Below are 11,082 nucleotides of genomic sequence, written 5' to 3'. Positions count from 1 at the left end.
AGACAAAATCAAATTGAGATCTACTAAGCTAAAACGCAGAGTTTTTTAACTTTTTGTGTGAGGTGTTTTGCAAATGGATGTGGGTCTCACGCTCTCACCTAATTTTTCTCATAGCTAGAATTTTTTTCATTCCTAAAATTAGAAAGAATAATACTTGGCTCACAATACTTTCCTTGCATCTGAGTTCTAGCCTTCTAATCTCTCCTCATTAATTGCTTGTATCAAAACAAAAGGAGGGCCATCTATTGAAGATAATTAATCACAGTTGACGCTTTGTCGCGGTGATGATAAGTGATTATGACTATGCACCATAATGCAGATTCGATCCTCACTAATCTTCCTGATGGAGACTCCCTTCTTCTAACAACTAACAGTTTCTCACTAACACTATTGTTTACAAAAAAAAAAAAATTGAAGATAATTAAACATAATAGGGGGTGTACCTCTCATAATCTAATGTAATGTTATGTAATAAAACCTTTTAAATGTGGAAAATTTAATCTTGAGTGAAACTTCCATATGGGTTTGACTAAAACCCTTCATGGTAATTAGTTAATGATTATAAATTTATAATAATCACTAGTAAAAGTCAAATTTAATTAGAAAAATAGAAAGAAATGAATTGAGAAAAATGGCAGACCAAAACTTTGGGTAACCATCCCAGTTAAAATAATCCAATGAAAAAACCAACAAGTAAACATCCACACAAAGCCATTTTTTTTATTTTTAGTTCGGCTAAGTCACACATTTAAGTAATTTAATTTTATCATTCACAATATTTAAACTTAAAATCTCTTACTTATAAGTCAAGAGAAATATCACAAAATCGTAATATAAACTGCCATACAAAAGCCAAATTATCAAGTCAAATTTCCTACTTTCTCATCTCAACGGAGGGGCACAATCGTAACTTCAGGGACAACAAGAGGGGGATTATGTAATTTCAGATCCTTCGTCCTACGTCTAATCTCTCTCTTCATAAAACCTGCGCGCATTTACTCTCGAGTGCCAGAATTCAATTCCACACCAGACCAGCACCTCCACCTCCATCTCCATCTCCACCATAATCAAATTCCCTCCACGTCACGTGTTAGGCACGTGCCATCTCCCTCCCAATCCCCGCTATTTTCCCTCTTTCCGAAATAAAAACAGAAAACAAACAAGGAATTTATTCACTCTCTCTCTCTCTCTCTCTAAAATGTCGGAAACAGTAGCAGCACCGCCGCCGCCGCTGCCAATACTACCTCACCGCCAATCCTCCTCCTCCTCCTTCAAAACCTTAACCCCGAGCCTCTTCATCATCATTGTCATCCTCACAGCCACACTCGTCGCCTCAATCTGCCTCTGTCTCATCCTCCGCCACTTCAACCGCCGATGCATCCGTCGCCTTGCGCCCTCCCCCGCCGTCTCATCCTCCGATTCTCGCCGCATATCCACTCGCCGAGTCAATCCGGTGACCTTGCCCGCCCTCCCTCTCTTCACGTTCTCCTCCATCACTCGCCGATCCTCCACCACCATATCCGCGGACTGCGCAGTCTGCCTGTCGAAATTCGAGCCCAGCGACGAGCTCCGTCTCCTCCCGCTCTGCTGCCACGCCTTCCACGCCGTCTGCATCGACACGTGGCTCCAGTCGCAGCAGACTTGCCCGCTCTGTCGCTCCTCGATCGCCGCTTCCGACGCCGAGCTCATGACTCTCGCCTCGTCCAATGACGGCGCAGCCACCACAAACGGCGGCAGCTTCCGCCTCGAAATCGGAAACGTCAGCCGCCGCAACAACAACCAGACGACGACGACGACGACGGCTTCCTCCAATCGGCACTCCTACTCCGTCGGCTCCTTCGATTACATCGTGGACGAGGAGGCGTCGGAAGTGGAAGTCAGGCTGAGCAATGCTGAGCGAGAGAAAGACGAAGTCATCTTGCCGGTGACAGAGCCGGAGCCGCCGATTCAGCCGCCGTTCCTCGCCGCGGAGGTCGGCTCAGGGAGGTCGAGCTGGCTCAAGGACTACATTGATCGGCTGTCCAGCACCCTCTCGTCCCGAGACATCTCATTTCGGAGCTCTGGACGATTCTTCACCGGAAGCAGCCGTCGGAGCGAGGTGTCCGTAGCCGGCGATTGGAGCTTGGAAACAGAGCGCGTAGGAGAAGAGATATCGGAGATGTTCCGGTGGCTTGCAGGGGTATGAATTGGTAAATTCGTATGTGTATATAAGCTAGAAGCATATGGTGGAGTAGAGTTTTACACAAATTTTTGCGGTGGAGTAATAATTTTTTTTTTTTTACTGTTCTTGGTAATAAATGGTGCAGTTCAGAGTTAGATCATACTGTCATACATCTTTTAATGAAAAGAACCCAACACTTGTGAGTTATGTCATTTCACACATTCTACTCGTGATTATAGTATTGAGCAAGAAAGTATGATTCGAACTCGGATGCAAGTATGATTATGTGTTAATGTCTTTTATGTTACGATAATATCATGCATATTTTAATTGTTATGATTAAGAACGATGATGATTTAAATTCAAATGCAACGGGATAGACACACTGATCTAACTATAGTCGGGAATTATGAGTTGATATTTGTTTGATTATTCTTGCATTGCTCTTCACTCTTCTTGTTGTTTAACATTTTGACTTTGGTCCTCTTTGCGAATTGTTTGTATGTACTTTATTGGGATTGAATGTACAAAAGAAAAAAAGGGCAAACCAAAACAGCAAAAGAAACTTAGCATTTGTTTCTTACTTGTTTTAGAATTCTTGCTTTATACTTGCTTGACATTTGTCACCCAAAAAAGAACAAATGAATTGACAAGTAAATTTGTGAAACCAAATAACTAGACCGAAAGAGGGTTTGGGTCCAATTTCCATGGATTCTGAGGATAGGCAATGAGTGTTTTGAAAGCTTTTTGGGTTGGTTTTGCTTCTTCCCATCCTTTTATGTGCAAAACTAAAACCTTCCCCACCCTATTCACAGGAAACTATCCAAATGATTGTGGACCATCTGGGGTTGGATCTTTTGTGCTAAATTATTGAAAGTTGTGGTTTTATTTATTTATTGTGGATTTATCAAAATTGGGTGGTCCAAATGCAAGCTCCTTGACTGGTTGATCTAATAAGAAACTTTTAACTGTCATATATGAGGTTGGTTGTATGAGACTATGAGTGAGGAGGTTGTAACTTTACACTAGTTTTCACTTATATATTTCTTTTCTTTGTATTGTCTTATGTATGAATACAAAAGACATTGGTTTTAATGTGGGGGATGGGGCCTTAGTTTTTAGTGAAGCACCTCTTCTCACGTCAAAACATTGGTTTTAATGTGGGGGATGGGGCCTTATGTATGAATGCAAGAGTTCAATTCTAATTTATTTCTGATGAATTTCGCATAAGGGTGTTGCAAATATTCAACTGTCGAGATTGATTATTTTCATCTTATTTTTAAAATAGAAAATCTCTTAGTTCATTCTAGGATCTTGATTTTTAATTTGATTTGAGTGACAAAGACTTGATTTTTATCGATGCAACTTTAAATCATATAATATACATATTCAAAATTATCATACACTGAAAAACTCCGCGGTTTAGCTCTAGAAAATTTAGGAATCTCAAGTAGTATTTCGCGTAAGTAATGCAATTTAGTAATTTCAAAATGATCAAGATATATATAGTGTTGACCTACTTGTCAATTTTGTTTCACAGAGATTATACATTATTTTATGATTTGGATTCTTGTTGGTTTGAGAAATCTTCGAATTTAATCCGTAAAGTTACCCGAAACGATCGCATATCCACTGACTCATTCATTAGTTTGTGTTGTGCTACGAGAAGGATAGCTCAGCAACCTTCTAACTCACTCCACCCACTTTCTAATTCGAGCAGAAGGTTATGAATTCATGTCGTTGAAATGACTATTTAATTCTAGGTTGAAACTTGAAAGGCCTTATTCAAGTTACCAGAATAGAAAAGAAAAATTCTTCTTAAAATTCTTTTTGTGAAAAGAAAGGAAAGGAATAAATGTGTTTAGGAGGTTTTTGGTTTAATTAGCCAAATTTTTGGTCAACTAACGAAGAAAACAAAGTGATTTCACCATGACAATGACTTGTTTGGGGGTATTTTTGTTTACTCATAAGTGATTTTATCATAAGCATTTTATTAGAAGTATATTCAACTTTTAATTTTTTATGTCAAACTCTGTCAAAAAAAACGCTTTTAGTTTTCTGTAACTTCCAAAATGTCTCGACAAACTTTAAGCGAAATACAACAGCCAGATACAATTTAGTCTTCAATTTAAAAGTTACATTTTCTAAGACCTGTTTGATAACTAGTTTGTTTTGATTATCAAGTAGGTTCTTAATAAGGATAATGCTTGTGTCCTCCATGGGGACTTACCTGTCCCACCACTCATGATTAAGGAACTTTTACCATTCAGACATTATAATTGAAATTAGTCATTCTCTTTATCATTATTTAAATATCATATCTACAAGGCTTTTTAGCCAAAATGGTCCTTGACATTTGCATAACTCATCACTTTAGTTCATGAGATTTGAAATCAATAGAAGTGGTCTCTGAGTTTGTCCACCATCAATCATTTTGGTCATTCCTTGAAAAATTATGTTAAATAAAGATTAAATGACAAAAATATGCTCAATGTAATAAACAATGGGCCAAAATGATTTGACAAAAATGAGGGTATTTTTATCATTTTATCATTATTTAATGTAGATTTTTTGAGGAATGACTAAAATGATTGATGGTGGACAAACTTATGGACTACTTCTATTGATTTCAAATCTCACGGACCTAAGTGAGGAGTTATGCAAATCTCAGGGACCATTTTGGCTAAAAAACCTATATGCAAAAAATCTTTTAATTTGGAGATTTAGCTATCCATACGTGTTAAACCAATCAACAATTTTGGTAATAAGTAGCATCCTTATGATGAACCGTCCATTTATTTTATGTATATGAATGACTAAAAGTTCTCCAAATTAAATAATTTTTACATATATGATTTTTAGATGATGATAAGGAAAATAAACGGTTCCAATTATAATATTCGGACAGTAAATGTTCATTAATTGTAAGTGGGGGAACAAATAAGTCCTCCATGAGGAGACACAAACATTATCCTTTTAATCATAGTCAGTTTATGTCAACGAGCCATGACCATCAAATGAGTATAGAAATTTTTTTTTCCTTATGCAAGTAATAATTGGGGGGAAGAGGGGACGGGGGTGTGAATCGATAAATGCAAGTATGTTAATTATTTGAGCTACAAACCTTAATACACAATGAACTTTTAGTAATATTAGTCGTTGGATTCAAATATATATGACGGTAAAAATTGTCTTGGGTTAGCTTTAAACTCTGACACCCTTAAGCACAACAATTTTGTGAACAATCTGATGTAATTCTAAACTTTCTTAATTTATTTTGTCAAACTATAAATTTATTAGATTAGATGTTAGATTAGGGAGTCGACAGGATTCGAACTTAAGGGCAACACTCCTCTCCACTACTGTGGTGGAGGGCCACTTGCAAACTTTCTTAAATATTGGGATAACTAACAAGTTTAGGAGTAATTACAAATTAAGAAGAGAACTTAAAGATTACTCCAAGTATATATGCTAAGATATAACTTTTTTATCAACTAGATGACCGTACAATTATATTAATGAAAGAAATTAAAAATATGTGTTTCAGACTTTTGGTCGCCACCCAACTTTCACTGTTTCATTAATCTATCACGGAGCTTAATCCGAAAGCAAACAAGGATGAAAGGTACTGCACTGGTCCGATTGCTTTCGCAGAACTCAGGTTTTGGCAGTGTGTGAAGAGGAATTAAAGCATATAGTCTTGAGAATTTCCTCAGGCTGTTAGAAATTTATAGCACAAATAACTAAGATTGTCGTGTATAGTTTTGGGCTGCTATGTGCAGACTTAAGTTTAGTTAAGTTGGTTAAATTAGGGTGTGTGCACGCTCTGTTCTCTAAAATAAAATTTGAATCCCTTTTTTGGTAGTATAGATGAATTTACTGAAATTCTTCATAAATATTATATCTCTGAATACTCCATTTAAGTTATAAGCTCATCATTCACTTATATCATAATACTTGAGTTAGTTACACTGTGTGACAATGTTATAGTACATACAATAATTGGTCCTAATTGCGGGGATGAAATTCTGGATATAAAGGCAATAATGAAAATCTATGCTCAGTCGTTGCTGGTCAATTAACATTCAGGTTATTGAGAGAGAGAGAGAGAGAGAGAGAGAGAGAGAGAGAGAGAGGGTAAGGGAGAGTAATTGAAATCAGGTGTATTGCACCCTCCAGGCTAGCATAACATTAAAGTTTTGGAGATTGAAAGCCTGCAACCACCACATTTAATCCAACATTTATATGCTGTAGAAGCTCTGTCCATCTGGACCTGGGCATGGAATAGAAAATATGAGCTTAAAGGGGTGAAAAGTTAAATCCAATATTTATATATGATATAGCAACTGTGTCCACAAATAAGATATGGAAATAACAGTCCTATCCTTACTTTCACTTTCTATATATATCTTTGCTTGAATGGCACTCCTGGCATGGTAAGGCATGCTTCTCAAAACCATGATGTTGCCCTAAAGGGGATATATATATCAAATGAGAAGCTTCTGCAACTGTCATACGTTTAGAAATTGTTTCATATATCTGAAAGTCTAGCTTTTGATCTCCCTTTGTATAGGTAAAACAAAAACCTTGTGTACAAAGCTAAACCCTTAATAATAATAATATAAATATTTGAGAAATTTTTAGGCCCAACAAAAGGCATTGATGGTATTAGCAGTAAACCTTCCACCTAAAACTTGTATATTATTTTGTTATATCTCTGAATACGAAAATATATACGTGCAACGGGAGTAATTTTTGCAATTCCATTTTCACCTCGTGCACTCCCCTCTTTTTCTAGCCAGTTAAATTGAATAAATTGAAGAGTGGTAAATTGATAAAATTAAACAGACTAGTGCATAATGATCAAACGGAAGAGCGGAAATCACTTCCCTGTGTGCAAATTAAACCACCTGCCGAGGCAGTTATTGTTGAATTTACATGCACCCTTTTCTGTGGCCCTGTGGGTGTTTTATTCGCTTCAGGAAGAATGATTATCCGCAGGATAGTTGCATGAATGCTTCACATTTCAGTCATCAAGCTAGGATGAATCACACAGCAAGTATGCATGGAAGCTAGCCAGCCTGCTGGACTGGATGCACAGAAAGACCTTTCCGGAACTCGTTCGGTTGCAAACAAGACCACCATGCATGCATGTAGCCTTTTCTGAAAGCTGTAACAACATTATATGCAAGTGAAAACTGGAATTACAACAAAATATGTCACGACTTGTGAAGAAGTCTGTAAAACTTACTAAGACTAAGTCCAAGAAACAAACCCTTGCCAATGTTTCCGGACAAAACAATTTGTAGATTTTGCAAGCAATAAATGGTTCTTTAAGGCTCCTGCTTACCATACTTATAGTAAAGAGCTGTGGTAGTTAACATTCAAGGGGGTTTGGAAGAATACTTTTCTAGTGGGGAAAATGGGATCCAGCGTACAACTTACTTTTTCGCACTTGTTTTACTAGCTGATTACAGTGCATAATCTGAGATTACGGCAATCAGGAGTACGGGACATTTGCATGAATGGTTTGATGAAATATGGATGATATAATAAGTGCACATCATGCTGCTAGCTAAAGAGTTGTGGAACATTTATACTATGAAATAATAATTAAGTTTGACATGGTTTGATATTTTTGAAATTGACTGATTAGATTAGGGTTCTGTAATAAGAAAGAGCCTGCACGTACGAGGTAGTACGCGATCAGCTTTGTTAAATTAGTGTTTATTTCTAATGGTTAATCTACCAGAGAGGCATATAAAAAGGGGTTTAGTTGTTGCTGATTATTTTCTGTAGAGTAGATCGAGCAGCTATCGATAGCAAGCATCGTGCATACACAAGGACTTCAGGCTTTCTTGTTGCGTTGACAAAGGTGGTACAAGAAATCCCACGACACATGACACGAGAAGAGGAAAAGAGGAAACAAAAAGGCCTTCCAAGGAGTGAAAGATAAGAATGGTGTTGCCAAACATGAAACAGCAGTTCAGCAAATCACAGATATTGGTTGGAGTTGCAAATACTAGATACACACACATCCTAAAACGAGAAGCCTCATCATCTTCCAAGTGAATTGCTCTGCACACATGGAATACAAGTGCAGTATATATCCATCAACAAATCCATATATATTTGTATACATGCTTGTTTATGTATCATTTCACTTTATATACATTGTTGGCTAATTCTCTATATAAACTTAAAAAAGTGGTTCTGTGGTTGTCTAACTTCAAAACTTCAAAATTCAATTTCCCACTTTTGTGTTGACTTGCAAAGTGCAGGATGAGACTGCACGGTACTGGACCTATCTATACTTGGATGAGGAATTTGCATGTAACAAAGGATTTAGATTAAACTAGTTAGAAATGAACCACAAAAAGAATTAGTGGAGGAGGGATTTGAAATAGTATAAAGCAGCTGGTAAAGCATACATTCAATATCACAACACAATAATCTCTTAGATTATTATAAAAATCATCCTACCACAATTTAGCAAATAACAATTTTCTTAACTTTATTAAATCCGTTAGTCAACCTAACACAGATTATATAATCCAATCTAAGTTACCAATAAATATCTTAGTCAGCACTTCGGTTTACTTTAGGTTATTGTTGTGTTGGGTGAGCATGACTATGTGCACATATCTATTTACGAGTTAAGAGGTACATGTAGCATGTGCCTGTAAGTGAGATATGTGACAAGTAATAAAGGACTTTCAACACAAGAAGTTTTTGGCTAGAAAAATCATGTCTGGGTTAAAAAACCGGGGACTCTCCGCTAAATCCAATCCTCTAGTACAAATAAGGTTCTTACAAAGTACCACGCAAAGCTCGATTCCTAGACCTAGTCTATAGAGCAACTTTACCTTTGTGCAACCTTACTATGTGCGAGATGAGGATCCCTTTGGTCATACAAGGAGGCAGCTCCAACCTTGAATAACTTGACTTCAAATTTAATGCAAAACCATGAAGACAATGCAACCCTATTCTACAATGATTAGGTGTTTAATGCATGAAAATGGTTTTGCAACTAGGGTGTTCTAAAATGAAAAACAAAGAGGAAGGTGAAGCCGTAAATCTTTTTCCCCTCTATCTAGGAAAATACATATGAAAACCCCCAAAAACAAAACGACCTAGCTAGGGATCTTAATCCCAAAAGCATTAGTTTGTTTTTCAACCAACATAGACACGTATCAGGCTATAAAACAATATGAAAAGATCAAGAGTGAGGAACAAACATTTGAAAAAAGGTGTTAATCATCCCATGTGGGTAGGTCTTAAATTGCATGCCCAACTTGCTAGAAATTCGCGCGCAAAACTAATAATACACTAAGCTAGCCAGAATGAAATAGGAATGAAGACATGAAATGCATATGCAAGAACAAACCTTTTGAAGTGAGATGTGCCACAACCTTAAATGTTTGTTCCCAGCAGAACAACCCATAATCATAGTATAGCCTAAAGCAAGATTGTGCATGTGGTACAATTACAATATTTGACAATAAAAGCCAAACATAAAATTCTAGACTTTACATCCTCAACTACCTTTCCACCTCCTCTTCATCCCCATCATTCTCAACCCATTAGAACGATGGTGATTGTACAACCGGGTTGAAAAACCCATCGAAAAGATTCGATTTGAGAGAGAGAAAGGTGATGAATCAATCAATCTGCTCACGGCAATTTCTGCGAGGAGGAGGTCTGCAGATGATGGTCTTAAATGATTGAATTCAAGCTCAACTTCTGCTATTAAAGCCCTACACCAATTTTGGAAAGTTGCGATTTTTATTGTGGGAAGAGGGTGTGGAGTCCGGGTGATTTTTTTTGAAACTTTTCGGATATTATGACAAGTTGGAGTTAATGACGACAACATAATGATCAATTTAATGCCTTAAGGATGAGATAATGATGATATAATACAACATAATGATCAATTTTCTAAATCTTTTTGAGTATTATGACAACTAGTTAGAGCTAATGATGATATAATGATGAAATATGACGACATAATAATAAATTTTGGCTGATGTTCAATGAACCAAAAATTAGTGGGCATTGCAGATTGTGTTCTACAAAATAGGCTTTTTAGAATTTGATTGGAAATGGTTATCTGTTACAATCAAATCCTCAAAAAACAAAGTGATTATAAACAAATTCTACTGGTTTGGTATTGAGGATTTGATTGGAACAGATAACCATTTAACTTCAAGTTACTGAATGAGGTAGATGAGAGTGATTTCTCATTTAAGAGACTTAGTGGAGGGTGTAGTCAAATTAATATTTGATAGGATTTTAATAGACTTTAAAATTAGGTCTAGTCAACTAGAATTTTTAAACACTTTGAAATCATGATGTAGTCAATTTAGGATTTAAGAAGAATTTAATAATACATCCAAATCCAAGAGTAGTCAATTAATATTTTAGAAAAGTCCACACAATTCTAAGCGACGTGAAAATGTCAAAGATTTGCTAGGATTTTAATGAATAACAGGTTATTATGATGGATATAAAGGTAGGTGGTATAAGCACCAAATGCCATCAAAAATCCAACAGTCCCCCCTTTAATTTCTTTTCACGCCCCATAAGCTCGGACATAGAACCTGCCAACCTCTTCGTCTTCCTCATTTTCAGAACATATCTCATCATCCTATTCGACTTCATCTTCTTCATCGTCATCCATCATGGCTTTGTAAAACTTTAAGAACTAGGGATTCTCACTTCAATTGCATACCCTCTCAGTGATGGGTTGCATGTATTTATTAATACATCAAGGTTTTGAAAACCCTATTTACAAGGCTCATTTGAAATTAAAAAAACACAAAGAAAACTATCTGAATGTACAAACGTTGAAACCATAAAACAAAGATTTGAAAAGAGTCATAAACCTAGCCTACTTCTTCGTGGATTAGTGTTGAGGTTGA

The 11,082-nt window shown here is 36.6% G+C and overlaps 1 protein-coding gene across 1 annotated transcript; it reads left to right on the top strand.

The window, feature by feature from the left end:
* The first annotated feature begins 830 nt into the window (after positions 1–830).
* On the top strand, positions 831–2,373 carry LOC103960261 (E3 ubiquitin-protein ligase ATL4). The gene has a single exon (XM_048591676.1). The coding sequence runs from the start codon at positions 1,199–1,201 to the stop codon at positions 2,183–2,185; it is 987 nt and encodes a 328-aa protein (XP_048447633.1). The 5' UTR covers positions 831–1,198; the 3' UTR covers positions 2,186–2,373.
* Positions 2,374–11,082: the final 8,709 nt, after the last annotated feature.

Source organism: the organism of the source record quoted next, unplaced genomic scaffold (assembly GCF_019419815.1).
Source record: "Pyrus x bretschneideri cultivar Hongxiangsu unplaced genomic scaffold, Pyrus_bretschneideri_v1 Contig35, whole genome shotgun sequence".
Lineage (NCBI taxonomy): Eukaryota > Viridiplantae > Streptophyta > Magnoliopsida > Rosales > Rosaceae > Pyrus > Pyrus x bretschneideri.
Note: the sequence above shows the minus strand (reverse complement) of the source record. Positions and strands in the feature narration are given on the sequence as shown.